General features: G+C 41.1%; 1 protein-coding gene across 4 annotated transcripts in view; it reads left to right on the top strand.

The window, feature by feature from the left end:
- Positions 1-1434: 1434 nt before the first annotated feature.
- The window catches only part of STAG1 (stromal antigen 1), a 126601-nt gene continuing 105027 nt past the window's right edge, over positions 1435-23008 (top strand). Inside the window, exons 1-3 of one of the 4 annotated variants that reach the window (XM_042878162.1) lie at positions 1435-1613; positions 7096-7198; positions 16207-16386. In XM_042878162.1, coding sequence (XP_042734096.1) covers positions 1585-1613; positions 7096-7198; positions 16207-16386 — 312 coding nt within the window. In that variant the 5' untranslated portion in view covers positions 1435-1584. The remainder of the gene's footprint in view (positions 1614-7095; positions 7199-16206; positions 16387-23008) is intronic. The other 3 variants (XM_042878163.1, XM_042878159.1, XM_042878161.1) reach the window with 3 other exon arrangements.

The raw sequence follows: 23008 nt of genomic DNA, 5'->3' as shown, positions 1-23008 counted from the left end.
GCTAAATTATATCTGAGCAAGCATACATCTGAGTGTGATAGCTAAGCTAAAAAAATCAAGTAATAATAATTAGAAAATAAACCAAACAACTCTACATATCAGATGTCCAGAATGCCTTGTATGTGTGCAGAGAATGCTGCACATGAAATACACATCAGTTTCCTTGAACTTCTTTTGAAATTCCTTTTGAGGAGTGAGGTTGATGCCCTGTATCTTTCCAGATGTAGATAAAAACAAACTGTTGATCCCTGATGGATAGATTTCCTTTCGACAATAGCATATTATGGAATGTGTGTGTAAGTACATGAGCTTGTGTGTGCACTAAAGATATTTACTGTGTTTAAAATAAAGGGAACGTACTACTAACTAAGACAGTTATTGCAGTGAAAAAAATGCATCCCTCATGGTGTACATGACATGGTGACACGGTGATGAGATGCTGTAAGAAAAACTGTTGATAGCATGAAGTAGTAAGTGCTGGCAGAAATAGCCATGATGCATAGTGTGCATCTGTGAGCCTAATTGGAACTGTAATAACCAGAGGCAAAGAAGTCTGTTCGCGTTGTACAGTTACAATTTTGTTAAATAAATATTGATGCAGTAGGATGCAAATAGTACTTTACATTTTGTACTGTTTTGCTGACACTGGCGCAGTTCTATTTAGATAGTTTGCTGCTTCTGCTTTCATTTAGCACATGTGCCACATTGCCCTGCTATGTAATGGCAGTCAACTCCTTGGTCAGTCTTCTGCTACAGAAATATTACTAGTAGGCCTAGCAATGCCATGCATGCAGTCTGATTTTTTGCTTAAACTTTGGTTTCATCATTAAATATTTCCTATTGCATCTAGATACTGGTCCAGCTTCTGATTTATCTTCTCTGAAGTTCAGCCATGTGGATCTGTGAGCCTGTTAGTCCGATTTTAGAGGTGTAGTTCAGTTAAGGGAATACCATCAGGGTTGTTGTCATGCCTAAACCAGAACTTGTGTGTTTTGCTGTGGGTCTCCTGCCTTTATTCAGAACTAAAACAGGCTGTTTCTTATGAAACCAAACTTTTATCTTTCAAGTTTATTCTGTTGTTCTGTGAAGAGAGAGTAGATTCCTTCAGTCTACATCATGACATGCTTTCTGGTTGCTCATGTTCATATAGTTATCTTGTTTATTAACATTTTCTCAGTTCTGTTTGCATTTTTATATTAGTTACAGTAAATGCATATGGGAGGTAACAGAAAATACTTTGTTTAGATTACGCAATAGGAAGCCCTGAAGCAGCAGCTGAAGCAAAATCTTAAGCAGAAATGGAACCACGGAATGCAAGAATATGGTTTTGCTGTCCTGGGGATGCTGGTTCTGAGCTTCAAGTGGACTAATAGCGATCATGCTTCAAACTGAGGGCAGAACTTCTCTTTGCAGTGGTTTTCATTCAATGTATGACTGTTCTGGAATCACAACTAACGTTTTTTTTCTCTTTTTTACAGACTGGACTTTGACATTCTTTTCATGACAGAGGTTTCCAAGTAGTTGTCTTGCTATAACTTTGAGAAGAAGTTCTATGTAGCTCTTACTTTCGAGAGTGCTGCAAAAATGATTACTTCAGATTTGCCAGTACTACAGTGAGTATGCACTTCTTTATGTATTTGAATTTCTCAGCTTTCAAAATGCAGAATTGAGCAGGAAGCAGACCGGTGTTCCAGACTTCGTGCGTTGTCATAGCCTGGAAAGCTATAAAACTTAAGGGTTTCCTTTAAAGGGTGGCTCCTTATATGGAGATTTTACTTTGATGTGAAAAGTGAAAACAAGTATTTGCTACTCTTATGCTTCTAATGTTACAAGATTTCAGAAATAGGAATGGGCTTTTGTCATAATTGAGCACTTCTGCGTATTCCAGGAGGGCACTTCTTTCCGTGAGCTGTATTTATTGTACAAAAGGCCTCTGGCTCCTCTGGTTGAAGCGTGCAAGCGGCGTTCACGTGTTCTGGTCCAGCCAGCCCCGCAGTGCTGCTTCCTCACAGTCCTTTTCCCGCCCTTTTTACAACCCGCCCCCCAGCAGAGCTGCCGGCCGCGCTGATTGGCTGAGCCGCTCCTCACGGAGCTGGCTGCGACCGGCTGCAGTGCCCGCGCCTCCTGAGGCTGCAGCAGACAGCGGTCAGCAAGCGATAATCTGATGGGAATGGAGAGGTGAACGTGGAAGTTGGCACTGCATGTCAAACAGCCTTCCTTCTGTGATGGGCCTGACCTCAGATTTAAGTCCCTTTGAAGAATCTGAGTGTTTTGACAACTGTGAAATTATTTGACCTTAATAATAGTATGCCCAGGACTGCCGTTATCTCCTGTATTTTTAAAGCCATTTCCAGAGAAAAGCCAATCCTTGTGGTGAGCCGGCAGTGGGTGGCTGTGATGGGTACCACCGAGGGGCAGCGTTCCAGGAGATGCTCTCAGTTAAAATTTTCCTGTGTGTGCCATGTTCAAGTAACTGAAATGTGCTGAGGACAGAAAGCTTTTACGTTTTGTCACTGTGATTATGGGAAAGGGATATTCCCGTTCCCAGTTCACAAGTCTGCATGGCCCTAAGAAGTGAATGGAGCAGCGTAGAATTTAGAGTTATATAATGCATATTAATAGATTCCATTACTCAGCACCCCAGCTGGGAAGTGTGAGGGACATTTGATAGTGCAGTTCTGCTCAACCCAGAGATGACTGAGGTGGCAGTAAACCACCCATACTGTCCAACTTAAACAACCTAACCAACCTTTAAGGCCATCCTTTTAGACAAAGAGTTTGAAAGTCGATTTGTTTCGTTAATATACTTAGAACAGTATCAGTGACTCCCTCTCAGAATTCTTCCCTTTGAGGGCACACAAAAAGGAGGAATCTTTAGTTTTTCTGGATTCACTGAAGTGGCTTCAGAATGTCCTGAAGGCAGAATGCTACGTATCCATCTTTCAGACGTAGCACAGAGCTCTGTCTGGTTTACGTGACCTAGGTGACTGCTGAAAGCTGGGCCTCGGTGGGATGAGTCATGTTTGCTGTGAGGCACGCTCTCAGATTTTGAAGATCAACCATGAGAGCTGATTCATCCATGATTCATGAGCCTGTGCATTTAGCCATTTTTCTTTGGGAATGCTTTTCTTCACGAGGCTGAGGCTGGTGGCAGCAATTACTGGATTTATGTCTGCCAGAACCTTGAGCCACCTCAACAACACAGACAAGGTCTACAGAAGTGTTTTTATTTACTAGAACTGGTGTATGAACATAGGTTTTTGGTGTGGTTGTTTCTTTAGTTTTGTTTTAAGGGCATGGTATGAATTACACAGCTAGGGCTTTGTGTAGTAGTAGAAGGAAGGTAAATTTAATTCAGTTGATTTATTTTGCAGAGATTTGAAATTTATTGTGTCGATGGAAATATTTTCTTTAGAAGCATGACATAGCAAAGGACTGACGAGTAACCCATTAATTCTTCATTAACACATGATTAGTTTAATTGGCCAGGATTTACAACTTCAGAATAATATCCAGAGTTTCTAGGAGGCATTCTGGAGTTACTGCCAAGTTTTCTAGAATGCCTGTGCCACCACAGAAACCAGAAAGAAAGGCAGAGTATACTTAGGTTCCTTACAGAGGTTATGACTTCTCTTCCTTACTTTGTTCAGCCTGGTCTTGTAGGTCTCCTCACGCTCTGCCAAGTTCTCTCATGTCTCTGCCATGGTCAGGGTGTCTTGGAGAGGAAGAGCTTAGCCTTCAGCACTGCTGCCTTTCCTCTCATGCAGGTCTGTTTAGGCCCACTTTCCATCCCAACAGCTTCAGGAAAGGTAAATGGAAAATTACGGCAAAACCTAGGTTTTTCTCTCAGGTGACGAGTCACACACACACGTGAAGAATAAGGATAGGATAATTCTGGTCTGTTAAGTTGCAGGTGAATGCCACAGGAAAAATCGCTTCCTAGCAGCTCTGAAAGATGTGTAGGGAACGAGAGATGGATGCTGGCCAGATGCTCCTCTCAGTAAGTGTTAAAAACCTGACAGAACTGCAAGCAGTTCTGAGATGCTTTGTTCCTCCCCTGAGTTCATAACTAAGAAGAAAGGAACATGGGTGTGTGCATTCAGAGCAGCTATAAGGCTTCGCCAGGAGCGAGAAGCACTTCCTCCCACACTCTGAAGGAGCTCTAGGCCTCAGTGCAAGGGCCTTTTTGTGCAGGAGCTGCATGGTTCCAGCAGAACCGCCTGCTTCTGGAAATACTGCGGGTGTTTGTTTTCATGATAAGTCAGCCGAGGACTGTAGGTTGTCCTTATCCTGTCACCCCTCTCCATAAACGTGATCTGCTTATTAATTTGTTCACCTGTTACAAGCTTATGTTCCTCTGTGGGAAGAAATATTTTCTCTTCCCCGCTTACTGTTAGGGGGAGATTGATCTTTTTAAAATGTTGAACGTTTGTATTTGAGAACCTTGTCTAGACCACCTTTCTATTAGTGGAGGAAAGAAAACTCATAAATTGTCTAACCTATTTTGGACAGTGATTTCAGCATGAGGTATATTGCAGATTTTCAGTGTGTATTGTATACGTCTAAAAGTAAGACAAAGTGAATCATACCTCGCTGATTTCTTGGGCCTCTCCAAAAAAGCTTCCAGCAAATGAGAGGTGTTTCGACAGGAGAATCAGAGAAGCGTGCTTATCACGTTTGAGACAGAGCTCTGCTGAAAAGTGAAAAGGTTAGTAATAATTCAAATGTTCATTTCATACATAGAGCTCTGAAGTGATTGCTAAACACTCAGGTCTCCATAGATGGAGTTAGACCCAGACACTGGTGTAGCAAAATGAAGATGTCCATGGACTGGGTGCATGCAAAATGGTAGGATGGTTTGATTTATTTCCTTCCATAACTCAGCATTTCGGGGAAGTAGTAGAGCCATTTGTCATGGCAGACTGCTGAATCTGCTTTTAATGGAGAAGAATATTTGTCTCGATGACTTTAGGTGTGTGGTTTTGTAAGCTAAGGAAGTTACAGCATTTCCACAGAACTGCGGTATTGTTTGGACCACCCCATGCCTGACACATTTTTGTTAGGGTTCTGTGGATGAGAGCAGCTGTTTTTTTCTACACAGAGCAAGAGTGAATGGCTTTAATTTATCTGCAGCCACAGAATGCAGCAGATATTTCTATGCATGTTCCTCACTTCTGCATTCAGAAGTTATTAAAAAAAAAAAGCTGTCATTGTAAGGCAAATGCATGTTTTACACATTGAGTTGTAGCATGTGCAGAGCCTGGATACATCCGTCCACGTAGGCATTGTTTTCATCTGCTGGGTTGGTTTTCATCATTGTGAAGCCAAGTCATTTTGAACTGTTGTTGGGTTTCACTGATTTTTTTTTTTCCCTCATTTGGTTTCACTTATTTTTCAAATGAGTTGGGTTTTTCAAATGTCCTGCTTAAGGAGCAGACAAGTTAATTCTCTAGTTCCATCACACCTAAGCTTCAGTTTAAGTTGTAGAAATACTGCCATAAAAACATGCAGTCTGCAAACTAGAATGTGCTTGGATACAGTTGGTATTGAATGTGGGCATGTGCATTTCTGGGATACATAGACTACTGCAGGGTAGTCCATCAGCAGTGCTGTCAGGAAAGCAGATTGCTGTGTCTTCTTCTGTGTTCCAACTTTTGTAAACGCACACTGCATGGTGTTCCTGTGCTTGTAAACTGGAAAAGGTCAGAAAATAATTCCTCAAAATACTAGAATTTCAGCATAGTTCCACAAAATCATCTGTGTTAGAGGAGGCATATGCTAATTTAGGGGAATGCACTAATTTCAGTCAAGACAAGTGTCAAAGATTCCTGATTCTGGTGTAGTGATATTTGCATCTTTCTGCATTATTGAATAGCTTTCTTGGTGATGCAGCAAATTTCTGAGGTATTCCTGATTCAAGCAAACAAGTGAACAGAAATCACTGACAGCGTGGAGGTCTTAGCTTCTCAGTTTCCACAAACCAGATCACTAATGCCTTTCATATTGGAGGGTTTATAATTTAATGGGACAGATGTGATTTTTTCCCCCTTCCCTCCGTACAAGTTTTACTGCAATTTAACTGCCTTCACTTCAAGGAAATTATACTGCCTTTAAGGAAGGCTGTGATTAGAACTAGACTTGACCCAGCTTTGAACAAACGAGGACATTGCTGTAGGTATTCTTTCACTTGTGGAGATGTCATGCACTGCTGGTCTTGCAAAGAACAATGCACATCATTCACAGGTGGTTTTGGTTGTGGGTTTCTCTTGGGCAAAACGTAATGTTGGAACATGACTTATAAGCTGAGTTTGTTCAAGCAGCCAGGTCTGTTTTAAAGGGAGGTACGTGTGGGCCTGGCTTGTAGGGGGAAAGAAGAGGAATTGGAGGTAATGAATGTTTCTCCCTATTGAGTATGGCCTTAGTCTAAACCAGGAATTGCTACAATTGTTATGAGCTTCTCTGCTGATAATCTGAGCTTTGTGAGGTTTCTTTTGTTTGTTTTTTGTTATTATTGCACAAGTGGAAGCATTTTCCTAGCTGCAAGGATCTTCAATGATTTAAGATTGAAGTGAGTCCTCTGGTTTGTGCCTCGTGGTCACTGTTAATCCGTTTTTATTAACAGCTGCACAATGGCGTTGTCTTCAAGCGTGACTAAAAACAGGATTTAACCCTAGTGGGACTTTGTGCAACTGCCCTAATGCTGTGGTAGCCAGATCAGGTGCTTGATTGGTTTCTCTCTAACCTTAAAAGCAGCTCAAAAGTACTTAAGAAAGCTGATACTAGTGAATATACTACGTATGATGGGTATATTGACAATATGCCGCTTGATATAGTGAGTTTTTGAAGTGCAACTTGATTTCAAAAGAAGCTACTAATTTAAAGAAGTTTCAGTCTATAAAATGACATTCCAGCCCATAAAAAGGTAAGGACTTTTGCCAGGGGTGGCATTGCTTGGTTCCTTAGTTTGCAGAATAAATGTGGCAAGCCTTTTAATGCTTTTTTTTCCTGATTTAGGACTAAAAATTTAATCAGTCAGTTATAGATTACTTGTTGATTTCAAATCATTTTCATTTATCTAGTATTTTTCCCCCCTAGGGATTCTACAAATGAAACTACTGCACATTCAGATGCTGGCAGTGAGCTTGAAGAAACAGAAGTCAAAGGAAAAAGAAAAAGGGGCCGTCCTGGCAGGCCTCCAGTATGTGTAATTTAGTTTTATTTTGTTATGCATCTATCTAAAATTGACTGCAAACTGTTTTTCATCTAATCGTCTTGTGGTCACATAAATAGGCTTTTAATGAGCCCTATGTCAAACTATGAAGACTTGTAGTATGAAGTATTTATCAGGTTGAAATACAAGTGTTTGAAGTAATTAAAAAGGGACATAAAAATGAGTTCATACAGCTTTTTAAAATTTACTAGCTCTGTACTGTTTTGTTGCTGTCATGTTACAACATTCTTCCAGACCTGAGCAGAGTCTCACTGAACACAACCACTTTGTCTAGAAAGTTGTAATGATTTTTTTTTCAAGTGACAAATGACAGCTGAGCCATGTTCTTAGGAACTGATCATCTCTTGGTGTGAATGGAATAGCTTCAGCATAGTACTAACAATGTCTCAGAAGATCAATTAATGCATCTTAAAAAATCATATAATTGGCACACCTGATGTTCTGCATATCAGTAGGGAGCTTTGACTTCTTATCTAACATACAACCATAGTTAACCCATGATTTTGCTGTCTGCTGTGTGAGATTTGCTAACAGACTGCTTTTCTTAGCTGTGTTTGCCCATTTCTGGCCCATAAATGGGAAGATGCAGAAACAAATCTCTATCACACAGTGTTAAGGCAGGTTGGTCTTGTATTTTCATTTCCTTTACAAATTACTACCCAGCTTATTAGGAATGACTGAAGTTCTGTTGCGTCTTGTGCTCTTTTTCTTTTGTAAGTTCAAGGCCACGTGATGCAGTTCTCCTGTTTGACATCACCTGAAATACACAGTGTGCAATGAGATTTTTGGTGGCAAGTTCTGTGTTTGCTATTAATTGTTTTGATTCTCCTCTTAGTGTTTGCCTCCAGGTTCACCCCTATATACAGTGCTGAGAGACTGAGATTTTGTGCATTTGTTTTCCTTTTTATCCTAAGAGCATCCACCCTAAATCTAATCCCTAACCATAGCTAGTGAGGCTGTAGGCATGGGCAGAAGCATGTGTTTCTCTCTAGTATGCAGACAAAGCATACTGGCTTTCAGTTTGCATTCCAGTTTCTGGAGTTCATGAGCCAAGATTTTAGGTCCTGGGCTTTTCTTGGCAAGTCTTACTCCTTCCTGAAAGTTTTTGGGTAGTCTTTTCTGTGAGGCTATGTATTTTCCATCAGATAGATAAGCTTACCTTATCTTAACAAGAAAGATGTAAAGAAAAGAAATCGTCTGTTTACACAGCCTGCAAGAAAAGAGTGAAATGAGAAATTCTTAATGTTTCATTAGTGAATGTATCAGTTATTAGATTCCAATTGAAAAAGAAAAGAAAACAAAAAACTTGGTTTTTTGCAACCTGATTGCTAACCCAGAAGGCTGTCAGTCTGTGAATGGAAGGTAAAACAACACTGCTATTATTATATTCCCCTTTCATATTGAGTGGAAAAGAGAGGTGAATGTTATAATGTATTCCTCATCCCTCTGTTTGAGCATATCAGTAACTCCTGTGAGAGCATTTACTGAAGCACTCCTGCTTCAAGTTTCTACAGGAGCATTTGCTTATGTATAGAGCAACCCCCAATGTTAAGCATGCAAGTGTTGAAAATGCTCTTCAGCTCTCTTGATGTGGAGGACCAAGATGCTGTGAAAGGGTCACCTTTATGTTTTCTAGAAGTTAAAAAGAAAAAGCAAATCTAGTGTTTAAAACCAAGGAAGACAATAGAACATGAGTAGTTTTTGTAATTCTTGTTTTCCAAAATTGGACTTCTTTGCATAAGTCTGATTTCTTGACTCCTTTCTACCCCTAACCCAAAATCACAAGGAAGTTACACTGGGACTGGAACGGGTTCAGAGAGGAGTGCAGTGATGAGCAGTCATAGAGTCACTGGAGTGGGAGGGACTTTGTGAGGCTCTGTTCTGACCTGCTCAAAGCACAGTCAGCTTTGGGATCAGAGCATGTCACTCAGAGCTTTTGCAGTCTGGTTCTGAAAACCTTGAGGGCTGGATAGTATACGCCCTCTCTAAGCAATTTGTTTCGTTGCTTGACTTTTCTGCTGCAAAAAAGCTTTTTCTTTTTGCTTGATGAGAACCTTTCTTGCTTCAGTTCTTGACTGTTGTCGCTTGTCTTCGCACTGTATGCTGTTGCAATAAAAGCCCCATTGGGGAAGTGTTCCCAGCCCCTGTCTGTGCTGAGCCAGAACCAGTCACAGTATTCCAGATACAGGCTAACAAGTGCTGAGTGGGAGAGGATAATCCACCTCCTTGATGTACTGGCTGTGTTACATTAGTGCAGGCTAGGCTGCTGATGACCTGTAGTGCCAGGACACCCCGCTGTCTACCATGACTCTGATGGTATTTTCCACAGAATAAAGGCCCAACTAGCCCGCAGCCTGTAGGTGCAGGGATTTGTTACTCTGCCATGGGACAGGTCTTTGTCCATTTTGAAATGGGAGTGTCCTGTTAGCCTAGTCCTCCAGCTGCCCACAGCAGTCTTGCCCTTGATATCACTGTGTGGTCGCCGTGTGGATTTCATGTCGTCTGCACACCTGACAGAAACCCATTTTCTCCCCTCTTTGGCTGTCTGATAAAGATGTGGAATAAGACACATTCCAGTGTAATCTTCCTTCATACCCTTACAGCCAGTAGAGACTGACATGTTAGCCCCTGTCCTCTGAGTTCAGCCATTTCTCCAGCCATCTAATTCTGTTGTCTGCCCATCTGGATCACAACTTCCCAATCTACATACAATTCTGTGATTCTGTGATCTGCATAGAAGAATACTGTGAGAAATTGTGGAAATCGTGGCTAACATTGATAAATAACATTTACTGCTTTCCCCTCACCACAAATTTTCTAAGTTTTTGTGATGGCTTGAGACAAAATGTTTGTGTTTGGATCCACAATGGCACCTTGCCTGCACAGTTCGTACTGCAGCAATGGAAAGGAATAAATAAGCATCTTCAACAGAAAATGACTGAAAAGGAGAAAGCCACACAGTCTTTGATATCTTTAAGGAGAAATGCAAACTCCTTTGAAAGACTAGTTCCAGGCATTTAAATTTATAACATTATTTGATATTGAAAATCATGGCCTTAGTAAGAGGTACTTAGAGGTGTTGGTTTTGCAAACGTTGGACGTTCGCTTTCTTCCTCCTCCTCCCTGTGGCCTCATCCCTGCTGCGATCCTGCCTGGATTGCACAGCTGAATTGTCTGACACAGGAGTTGTGGCTCCCCAGCTCCTCCATCTGCTTGCGTCACTTGTAGTTCCTCCACAGCTACCACCTATCTTTAGTCTTAAATGTGTCACAGATTGCAGTATTTAGAGCTATTCTGCTCAACTGATATTTAGATGTTTTGATTTTCATTTCTCTTACAGACAAAGAAAGGCTTTGTGCCCAAAGATACTGTTTCAGTATTTTTTTCCTCTAACTAAAATATTATGGTCTAATAAGAATTAATCTCTCCTCAGAAATGCTGACTTGCTTACATCCTTTAGGTCATTGCAGCTATGGTGGCATGTCTGCCATAAGCATATTTGGAAAGAAAGTTTACTCTTCTGTGCTGTTCTGTTACAGAGCTGTACACAATGTACTCAATCAAAAAAACCCATACACGTATTTACCTTAATAAGATTTTAGCTGTGGGGTTGTAGAATTGATTTCACATTTTATCAGAAAGACAGGCTGGTGTTTTATTTCCAGCCTTCTTTTTCCAGAAAGACATTTTCTCATTGCAGTTGGGACACTTCTGTAAGTGATAGAGCTCATTTAAATAATTTACCATTGGTAACACAGATTTTTTTGATTCCTAGAAAGCCTTAATACTTGGGGGAAGCCTTCCTTTCTGAAAGGGTTACTTTCCATGTTGCTCCCCCAGTTCTCTAGAGACAGTTCTAAAGAGGTACTGGGTAGAGTCCAAACTGACTGATGAAGAGATTAATCATCTTGATCTGGTGAGTAATCTGACTGCACTGAACTCATGCAGTGAACCTGGCAGGAGTTGCACCATGTTCTGTCCCAGCACTGGTGTGGCTGAGGCAGGCCTCCCCTGGGCCACGTGCTCTTCTGAACAGCCTGGCTGTAGAGCAGATGCCTAGGATCAATTGACTGCGTTGGGTGGCTCTGTCCAGTCAGTGGCTATGTGTTGGTGTGTGTGTTCACATAGAGCTGTGTGTGAGATAGCCAACGAGGTGTACGTTCAGTAAATCGTGTGCTGTGTGTATAAGGAGTTCTCTGGTTGGAGCTGCTGAGCTAAAAAATGCCTTTTCTGTACGCTGCATTATTGAAATTGGATGCTCTCTTCTAGGTAGGGGATTTGAAACCCCAGTGAAGCTTTCACATTAGTGAGCTCAGGCTCAGATCAGTTATTCATTTATCCGCTGTTTTTGCCTCCTCTCTTGGATCAGAGATGTCTTACAGAGTTGTTTAATTTCAGTTGCCATGCTTTATATTAACCTACCTGGCCTTACCTCCCCAGGATCTCAGAATTGCACGGCTTAAACCTCAGCTCTTAGAGGACTAAGGGAATGAGAGAGGTTTGGGTTTTAGAGGTTTTCAGCTATTGTATTTTGAAATGGGAGTAGGTAGAGATTGGCTTGTTTGGAGGATAAGAAGAAAAGTCAGTCTGTTCCAGGGGTGGCAATTCTGAGATCTCTGCTGGTGTGTTTCTCATCTCATAGTCCTGGAGGCTGCTGCATGCTGTTCTTCAGCTTCTCTCCTCGTATTTCTTTTTGAGGTAAGATGAAGCAAAGCACTTTGGATGCTTTTGTTCCCAGCACAGACTGTATGGTTTTGCTTTCAGGTACTTTTGTATTTATTTCTTTTGGTGTGGAGGAGACAGACCACGGTACCTTATATTTGCTTTCATATGTGAGATTTTCAATTGGTCTCATATCTGAATGATAAATATTTTAGGGAATTGAGTTTTCCTCCTAGTTCCAAATCACATGCGTCCCAATTGACAGGAGGCAGAAATCCTCTTGGAAGAATTTAATGGTGGATTTGTGCTTTAGTGTGACATCCATCACTGCCCTGTTTCAGCTTGCTGACCTGGTATTTTACGTCTGTCCCTTAAAACTGGAGTTGAGTCTTTGTGCGTGTCGTGCAGCTGTGCGTGAAGCGGCTGTTAGCAGTCCTGTATCTTGTCTTTATGTGCAGGATGAGGTTTTTCAAATAGGAGCACCTTGTTTGTTTCTGTGATGAAGTTCAAAGGACCGACTCCAATAACTTCCACCTGGATAGCTAGATAGGGAGCTTCTTTCTATAAGGATTCATTCAGAAAGAGCTCAAACCAGATACTCTTTTGCTGAACAGTGTTAAGCAAAGTTTATCGAGACGATGATGCCTTTGAGAGGCAAGTTCTTCTGTCTTGCTCAGGTGGAGGGTTGAAAAACTTCTGTCTTAAGAAATGGGATGTTACTTTAAATTACTTGTGGTGTGAGTGCACATATAGGCTGTCACTGGGGGCAGTGGAATTAATGACCTGTAATTCTTCTAGTGTCTATTTCTTCTTGAAATATTTCCCATCAGTTTGGGCAACATTAATGGAAAATGCCAAGCTGTTTTATTTTCTTGTTTTATTTAGTGTCTCTATTGCTCTATTTAGTGAACTCTATTGCTTGTTAACTCTATAACTTGTTCATTCAAGTGTGAGTCACATTTTTTCCCTTCAGAATCGTTTTAAAGACACGAAAGGGAAAACATTAGCTTATTTATTACAGAATTCTTAATTTTCTCAATGTTAGTCTAGTTACAGTTAAGGATTTTGCTTCTTGTTTGCCCTTAGTTTAAGCCATAAAGCAACAGCTGAGCCTGGGGTCAGTAGTAAGACCATTTCAGAGTTTTTCTGGCATGTTCTGAAATTCCTAGATTTCGTAATGCTTACGTGGTTTAATTCTCAGCCCTGTTTGCTGCTAGTTTAGCCTAATGCACAAACCCCAAAGAGTAAGTAATAACTTCTGTTTTCATATGACTGTACTTTGGAGGCTTTCGTGTATTTGAGGCTGATGTCTGTGACAGCATTTGTCAGAACATTTTTCTGATTTTGAACATGAGCAGAGTCACTTCTACTGAATTCTGTGAGAATGAAACTCATGTCTAATGATTACTTGTGTGGAATAATGGCGTAACAGGGTAAAGTATTTTGTGTATAGGTTGAGCTTAGAATTGGTTTTGGAATAGTTTAGAGAAGAAAAAGTTAGAGAAGTCTCTCTTTGGTCTTGGTGGGGTGACCCCAGTTCCCATCTCAGACAGCACACTGTTCTGGCCTTCCCACCAGTCTGACTCCATGCACCCGGGTCTCAGAGTGAAAGCACAGCTTTGGCTGTTGCAGCCTCGTGCCCCCATGCAGCGCCTTTGTGAGGTTAAGCCTCAAGCTTCCTTTCCTTGCACTACTTCTTTGTCTCTCCCTCTGGATGCCCTGGCTCACGTCATCAGCGTCCTGCTTTGTCTCTGCAGCAGATACCTGCACTAAGGAGGATTACAAATGTATTTAGATACAGTGCAGCCATCCGGCTTGCCTTTTCCATATTCAGGGATTCCTGTTCCCTATTCAGGGATCCCTCTCATTAACAGAAGAAAAGTCAATCTTTTTGAGCCTAGAAAACGAAGCCACTTCAGGATTCTGACAAACTGATGCTTAAAATGAAAAACAGGCAAACCACCACGGGTGACTGTCAAGTTAAGGGGCTTTAGGTAGAAAGCAGCAATTTCGGGCATCTCAAGGTGCTGAAACAGTAGGTGAGATGGGGCACACAGTAACTGCTGTTGTTGCTCCCATTAGAAAGCACAGGAATCTTTTTCCTGTATCTGGATGATAGTTTGGTGGATCCTGAGGAGAGTGGACTTGACACGAACTTATTTCTGTCAGATGTCAAGAAATGTCACGTTATGCTTGTAAGAGGTTTACTGGAGCCCGACTCATCCTTGGTGGGGGCTGCTGCTGTGTGGAAGCTCTTGATGGCATTTGAGGACTTTGTTTTTTGGATTGAGCTGAAGGCCCACCCTAACCTGTGAAAGCATGTCTCTCTTTTGAGATGCAGGACTACCTGTGCTTCACATTCTTGGTGTGTGCATTTCACATCCAGCTCCTACTGTTTTCCCTAGTCCTTGCAGGATTTAACATCACCCTTTTGAATTTCATGTTGAGAGGAGCTGAGTATAGAGGGGCCATGTTCTGGCTTATGTTAGCATCTGTGGAGGGCATCAACTTGCCTTCCTGCTTTCTTTTAGCAATACTTCTAGCTAGATCATATGCTTATGGCTTTCTGTCACCCAGATTGAGTAAGCATGTGGATTGTACATTCTGGAATGGAATCATAGAGTGTTTTAGTTTGGAAGGGTCCTTAAAGACCAGGCAGTTCCAAACCCCTGCCACGAGCAGAGACAACTCCCACTGGGTCAGGTTGCCTGGTCTCCATCCAGCTGAGCCTTGAACACCTGCAGGGATGGGGCATCCACCACCCTCAGCAATCTGTGCCAGGGCCTTGCCACTTTCATAAAGCATTTCTTCAGATCATCTAATCGGTACCTGAACCAAGCTACTTTTACTTCTTCACTCTTATTAAACAGTGGTAGTGTGTCTCTTCAGAGCTTGGTAGATCTCAAACATTAAGTGTATTTATAGCTTTCTTGTTGATAAAGGAAACTTTGCAAAAAAAAAAAAAAAAAAAATTGGGAGGGAACTCTTATTCTTCTAATCATAAATGCAGAGAAGAAGTTTTTCATAGATATTCTGCCATTGTTTTAAGCTTTCTATCTTGCATTTGTATGCAAGGCCTTAACTGACTGTTGTCAAGAAGCAGTTGCACTATTCCTCGCCGTTTTCTCTCTGTCCCCACCAGTGGTGATCCCTTTTAAAGGAGAAGGCTAGCCTACAGCTCTGTCTTCTACCAGCTCTATTCCAGAAATCAGATTCCTTTCCGTTCATCCTGGAAGATGCAACTAAAAACGCTGACTTCCTGCTCTTTACATTAAAAGCTTTAATGGAAACTGGGTGCCTGTATATTCAAGGTAAATGGTACTGTGACAGTATTGTCCTCAGTACAATTTTAGAGTTGCTTGCATGTTGTTTTCTATAACAGTATTCCTCAAAAGGCTGCATTGTTCTGTGGCAGATGGCAGTTTTTGCTTTTGCCTGCCTCACAGTAGGGAGAAAGAGAAGATTCACACATGAGATTGTAGCAGGAATCTTAATTTTTTTCCCCCCAGAAAGTGAATTTTTTCCATGAGATGAAAAATTCTAACAGTTAACTACGTGACCCATCACAAATGGGATCTACAACAGCTGATTGTAAGCTCAAAAAATCTATTAAACAATTCATGTTTACAGGGAAGAAGTTTTACTCAGAATTCTGAAGCAGGAAAGGAGGGGCTTTGATGATGATCTGCCAAATCCAGCTGTAAATTTCATTATTTAATTTTATCGGAGCTGAAGTGTTGTGTCTTCATTGCACTGTTTTTCATTAAGGTTGTATAACTGCTTAGAGAAAATGACTGTTAACATGACAAGTATATGTGTAATAAATTATTTGTTGTTTTCCAAAGGTCCTCATTCTGAAAGTTTACGTTGTATGCCAGCATAAAACACTTCTACTGTCCTGTCTGTAATTTGCTGCCATTTATCCAGTTTGAGTTATGCTGTCAACTGTCTGTTTGTTTTGATTAAGACTAATATGGATGTTGACGTGAACTGATGCTTAAAAACTGGGAATTCAGTGGTTTGGAATTCCTTGGCTTGACAGTGGCTTTTAGGTTATTTCTCAACAGCTGCTGATGATGGAAAATATACATTCCTGACTGAATAAAGCCCTGAATTTCGTAGCTGACTTTGCTTTGACCTTGCAGGAGATAAGACTGGAGACCAGAGATCCGTTTTAGCCTGGCTTGTTCTGTGATGTTCATGTATATTTATGCGTGTGAGTGAACACGTGTGTGTAGTATCTATCTATGATGTATAAGGATACTTGGAGTGATGTCAGATCTCATAGCTATAATAAATTTTTCGTTCTGCTGGTTTTCTTTGCCCAGTCTGCCACTAAGAAACCTCGGAAGTCTCCAGGAGACAAAGGTCGTTCTGAATCTGGAGCCAGAGGAGCAAGTCGTGGAAGAGCTAATGGCCACCCTCAGCAGAATGGAGAAGGAGACCCCGTCACTTTGTTTGAGGTGGTTAAGCTGGGGAAGAGTGCCATGCAGGTAAAATACCTAACTGTGTTATACCTTCAGATTGCAGGGCATCCTGGCTGTAGGAGTTTGACCTAAGCCGTGCTTTTGTAAACACTTGGATTTTTTTCATAAGCTCTATTGGTCCAATAAACTCTCATGTTTAACGTTATCTTAGTCTGTATCTGATAAGGAGCAGTGAGCTGTGTTGGAGCTGGGGCTGTTATGCTTCTGAAAGACAGGTGGCAGTTCAGAAAGTCGTTAGTTGAATTCACAAATATTTTGTTGATTGCTTTTGAGCTGAAAATGCATGTTGCTATTAAGCAGTCCATTAAACAATAAGCTGTGGTATGTTTTGCAGGAAGACAAAGTATAAAATGATACTTCTGTTGGATACAAAGCTTTTTGTTTTCCTGTTTGGCTTTTTTTTCCAAATAGCTGCTGGCACGCTTTTGAGTACTTGCATCCCTCTTGCTGTCTCCACCAGAACTACAGAATAGAGCTAAGCTAGTTGCCTTCACTTCCTCTCTAACTGAGGAGCAAAGATTGACACACCCTGAAGGCAATTTTTTTACTCCAAGATGAATATCTAAGGCAGCTCTTTTGAAATGCCTCCAAAAAAGTTTCGTAGGTCTCTATGTTTTGATCTGAGGTCTTAAAGTTATTTATTAGCCTAGATGAGGCCCATCTGAAGAACCTCTATAGGTGATTGTTTTGTGTTTGTGTGGTTGTAGTAACTTGCTGTGCTTCAGCTATTTCTTTTTGGCATGCAAAGGAGAAATGGTGGGCCCAGAATACTGATAACCTATTGCTGTTAAAAGCCAACAGCAGTTACTGCTGAAGGGTTGTGTAAGAAGACCTCCTTTATTTTGCATTTCAACAAAATGGGTCCCATGCGACATCAACATCAGTTGGTGTGTTTTGATTTTGTGAGAGAAACTGTAAATTAGGAAAGTGAGGCTCAAAATCACAGTCATTATGTTTAGCCTTCCACAGGCATGAAAGCTATGGAATGTTTTCTCTGGATTTCAAATCTGTGATGTAGAATGTTGTTCCTGTTACACAGGATCGTCCCTTGTCTAGTAGGTGAAGACAGAACAAATTTACTCCTAACAAAACTACAGGTTCTGTGTGCCCCTCCTTCCTACATGTTTTACATTGAGGCTTCCAACTCACTTGGATTTCAATGCTTTTTCAAATTTTGTTTTTGGCAGGATTTGAGGAAACATCTGGAGTCTATTTTCTGGTTTTACTGCAGTACTGAACATACATTCTGCTTTACGTAGTGTGTTTGTCTTAGAGTTACTGATATTTGCAGGAGCCAAACGAGAAGTAGTGAGCGATTGCTTTGATGTTTGATGACTCTGTGTGTGTGGGACTGCCTGATACGTTTTCTCTATTTCAAAGAAGTCTTCCTCAAATTAAATTCTAGAAAGAAATCACCTGTGTGTTTGTATTAAGAGACCTTTGGAATTCAAATACAAAGGAACTGTTTTGAGAAATGTAATGGTTGTGTAAAAATATACGAGGGGTGTGTTTATGTGCATGTGCTCATGTGCTTACAAAATGCTCAGCCTGTGTCTGATACGCATGAGAAAGAAGTAGGTGGAGCATCTGAAGCTGTTCCTATGAGTGAACAAAAGGCAGAGGAGTAGGCAGGTTTGTCTGCAGGCACAGAGCACCGATGCCCCGCACTTCAGGGCAGCATCAGGAACTCTGATGCTAATTTCAAGAGTGTGTCACTTGTGTCCCTTCCCAAATTTGCTATTGATTAAAAAAAAATTCCAAAAATAATAATAGTACCAAATGCTACAGTCGGGGAGAGGATGCAATTATGATGGGATTAGATTACTTTGAGTTCCTGGATAATAATGCCACGTGAAACAAAGGTAATAGTTGAGGGATTTTATGAAACAATGAGGAATGCTCAGCTTTTTTTTTTTTTTAGCTCACAGTTTTGATGCAGGTTTTAGTTGTGGATTTTTTAGCAATTTGTCAGTATTGTCAATTGTCAGAGAAATGACATGAATTTGCATTTGTCAGAGCCTATTATTTACTGCTATTTAATTATTTTTCTGTAATATGAGCCTGCCTTTATTGTAGTGCTCTTAGCTTTGCTTCCAGCAATGCAAAACAGAAAAAAATCAATTAATATAGTTTCAAATTACATGGGAATTTTACTTCGTGTGCTTTCATTTCTGATCTGTCTGCTCCAGCTGTTTGCTCTCAGGATGTATTTTAGTTGGTAGATTTTTCTGGCTTAGTATTGCCAGCTCCTGGAAGTCTAGCTGAGGAGTTGTATTCAGTTCCACTTGATTTTTTTCCTCTGTTTTGGTTCTCATTGCAAGCTTACTGCCCTTTGGTTCTTCCAGGGAAGCAAAGTTGTGTTAATATTTTGTTTTCCAAGTGCATATCATAGAATCATAGAATCACCAAGGTTGGAAAAGACCTAAAAGATCACCCAGTCCAACCGTTCACCTATTCCCAATAGCTCCTACTAAACCACGTCCCTCAACACAACATCCAGCCTTTCCTTGAACACCCCCAGGGTCGGTGACTCCACCACCTCCCTGGGCATCCATTCCAGTGCCTGACCACCCTTTCTGACAAGTAATACTTCCTCATGTCCAGCCTGAATCTCCCCTGCCGTAGCTTGAAGCCATTCCCCCTGGTCCTATCACTAATGACACGAGAGAAGAGGCCGACCCCCAGCTCACTACAACCTCCCTTCAGGAAGTTATAGAGAGCAATGAGGTCTCCCCTGAGCCTCCTCTTCTCCAGGCTGAACATTCCCAGCTCCTTCAGCCTCTCCTATCACTTCAGAGGTGCTCTTGGCCTATGAATCTTTGCCTCTTTCATGAAGTGTTAGCTGTATCCATCCATCACATTCTCATTTGAACTCTGTAAATGGATTTGATACCCACATTAGCCTGGTACTGGGTTGCTGGTATTGGTTTTGGTTTTTAGCTCTGGTACCATTAATTGCTTCAGAAGCTGGCAATTCTCTTTGTATGCAGTGCAGTATGTCCTTACTGCTTTCTGATGGTACATTGCTTTGATCCAGTAAAACTGTTCCTAGAGCTGTTTATGCACACGTTTTTCTTTTATGCAAATATGACACTTTCCTGCTTTTTATCATTTAGCTCTTTTCTTTACCTTGAATGCTGGGTGCAGATATATCCACTATATTTCCCCACCCTTAAATTCTGTTGGCCAAAAAGACCGCCTCATCATTTCTCATGTTAAACTGTCTGAGCTCCCACTGGTGGGAGTGAAGGCCGTGGATTAATGCCCACCAGCAGCACAGCTGAGCCCCACTGTGCAGGCTGACCTGTGGCTGAAGATTTCCTGGGCACTTCTGCACTGCTCTCTGACCCGGCATGAAGCCAGTGCTGAGCACGTGCTCATCTCACATGTTGTTTAGACTGCAAGCTGAACATTTCTTATGGGTCAGTTATGTCCAGTTAGCAGTAATGAAGTTTATGCTTCTGTGTTGGTCAACCCAGGTGTGGAGGCATTTTGCTTTCGTGTGTACAGAGGAGATCTGTGCCTCTCCCAGAAAACCAGAGATAATCAGCAGTAATCAAACAAGGCATTTGGTAGCAAAACATAAACAGATCTGTGCTGAGATCATATTGTGTGCACTGCCACTTACCCTTATCTGGAGTGAACTGCAAACATCAGGTTAATGTTGATATTTGAAATATTTGAGCCCCCTGCTTATATGTTGCTGTTGAGTAGTGATGGTTCAGAGTAAAACATCTCCATTGAGTGCAACTTTGTGTGTGTTTTAGGCTTTGTATCCCAAGGTATTTTAGTATGTTGAAATGGAATTGTCATGGTGCTGACATGCATTACAGCATGGCCAGTGCCAGAGCCTGTGCAGCATTACCAGCTGCTTCCCAGCACATTCAGCATCCAGACGAAGCTTTGCTTTGCTTTCTTCTCCACTCCCTGAAATCTAGTCACAGTTATTTTAATTGCATAATTATTATGCAGTGTAATCTCTGTGATCCTTAGACCTCTCATTGGCTCTAGTTAAGAGCAGTTGTTGTCTGCCCACTTCCATTTTCATACACTGAGGCTGCTGTGGATCAGATCTGTCCCACCTTCTCTCCCACCCACAGCTGGTGTATTTTACACTTTTCTGGTGTATTTGGTAGTCACACAGAGGCAGATACGTGGCACTGGGATGGATATTTCTCAGCTGGATCGGCTCTCTGATTCAGCTCATCTCTGGCAGCAGCTCAGAATTATTCTGGGTTGAAATGGTTGTATAGCCACGATCATATCTACCTTATTCAGGAGTTGTGTTCTGCATACACACCTCGTTACTTGAGCTTAAAAACATAAACATTCTAGCTCTGACTGGATCATCTCATAAGTCCAATATCCTGTCACTGGCAAAGGCAAATAAGAAAGGACGATTAGACATCAAAACATATTTTGGGAATTCTCCCTACCTCAGACTGTTTGCAGCTCAGAGTGAATGTCCTTTCTGTGTTTACAGGAGCCTTAATGGCTTTTTTCTCCCTGAATTCTACCAGAAGCCCTCTTCAGTGCGTAGTGTCTCTGCATCTACCATGACTATTTCAGGAAGTCAAGGTTTTCCATAAGATTTAACAGCATACAAACTTTAGGATGTTAAGTGTTATTCCTGTTCTTTGTATTGAAAGCATGGTTTGTTAGTCTTTTGCTGTATTGTAACAGTTCTGCGTTCTCTTGAAGACTGGATAATGACCTGGGATAATGACCTGGTATTTTACCAAACAGCCTCAGAAACTCCTAAGGAGTTTTAAGTAGATGTTCTCTAAAGTTTACAGAATAAAATGACTACAACTATTATTGTCATTTTAAATAGTATTTAGTTTTGATTCTGCTAGATGGATTTTTCTGCAACCTCATCTTGGTTTGCTTTAGATATATGCTGCTGGTTTAAAAGGAAGAATCTGAACCAGGTACATGCTCTCATGCTTGCTGTGCTAGCAACAGCTTAGCTGCCAAATTAAACATCAGTTAAGTGAAGATGCATCCCTTAATACCAAATAACTTTTTTCTGCAGTCATACAGTTCTTCTTTTCCCTTGTGTAATTCACGGTTGATGATTTTGCAACTAAGGTGAGCTTACAGTGCAGTGTGCAAAGACCTGAGAATGCCCACTGTGGTTAAAGCCAGATGAATGTTTTGCTCTCTGGAATGTCAGCCTTTTTTAGAGTATCTGAGCTGATATGTGAACTTTTCCAAATAACATTAGCAAAAGAAATTGAAGCATGGTTTTTAATGATTCTCGTATTGGAATAACTGATTTTGTTTCTGTGCTCCTCTAGTGATTTTCAAATCTCATGCACAGCCATCAGAACCATTTGTGCCCATGAATGGTCCAATTTAAACAGGCAGAGCCCTTTAGAAATTGTGTCATACGTAAATGGTGAGAGATCAGCTGCACAGTCTGTATCATTGTGGAAAATGGGCTTGGTATGAGGCTGCTGCAGCCTGACCTTCTTTCCTGAGGGCTGGGGTGAGGAGGTGCCATTCTGAGTGCTGTAGCTGTGCTGCAGCAAGGATACTCGTCCTTGCTGGCTCCTGTCATTTGAATCCATCTGCAAGAATAATTTTTCCAGTACCTATTATGCATATAAGAGTAATGCCACTTGAGTCGTGCCATTGTAATACTCTTAGGGAGCTAAATATTTTTCAGCAGTGGGTATATTTCCAACCACATTTTTCCATGCAATGCGTTAGAGTGCTTGCCCCACATAATGACAGCTCACACTCAATCTTCTGCATAGAAATACACAAAAAGCAAACAGGTGCCTCTGTGTGGAGAGCGTGAGTCCCTTTGTTTTATCTTAAGATTTTGTTCCTTTACTCTCTGTGCTTCAAGGAAAAAAAGTTACATAGATAAGCACTGCGTAAGCAGATTTTCTTGTCTTTGCTTATAGAGAACAAGAATCAGTGATAAAGTAAGATATAAAATAATCATTTGGGCTTGTTAGAAAATGCTCTCTAGCAGCTAGCAGAGCGTGAACTCTCTTAATTTGAAATAACCATCTTTAGAGGAAAAAGAATAAATTGCAGCTTTTTGATCTACAGTTCTGTTTTATTAACCTTACCTTAGTTCTTTCTGTGGGTGTATATTCCTGTCTGCCATTAGGAATGCAATCAGTCATCTGGAAGTCTGACGCAAACCTTAAATTGCACATACTGTGACATGCTAGGTGCTGCCTTCTCCTTGGTAACTGTGCAGTGACCTCAGTCTTCACAAAATTTGACCCTAAATACTTCCATTATTAAAAAGAAAAGAAGAAAAGAAAAAAGAGAGATAGGGTTACTTGAAGAACTTTACACAGAACACTACGAGTCTTTTGTACTTCAGTTTCTTTCCCTGTATTCTTATTTTCACTGTTCTTTTAAGTTATTCTCACCACCTGTTAAAGGTGTTTCCTAGCTTTTCTCTTTTCTTGAGGCTGTTCTTTATAACTGAAATCATAACGTTCCTGTGCTTTCTGTTTCAGTAAGCTTTGAATTTCATTTGATTAACAATTCATTGGCAGAAGACCTCACTGTAAGCCGCATTTTATGCTTTCGTTTTATTTTCTGTGCCTTCAATACAAACACACCGTGCACTCATCTCCAGTCGTATTTTGTCCTTTGT

This window comes from Lagopus leucura, unplaced genomic scaffold, assembly GCF_019238085.1.
Source record: "Lagopus leucura isolate 7727_CA_CO unplaced genomic scaffold, USGS_WTPT01 Super-Scaffold_100021, whole genome shotgun sequence".
Classification (NCBI taxonomy): domain Eukaryota; kingdom Metazoa; phylum Chordata; class Aves; order Galliformes; family Phasianidae; genus Lagopus; species Lagopus leucura.
Note: the sequence above shows the minus strand (reverse complement) of the source record. Positions and strands in the feature narration are given on the sequence as shown.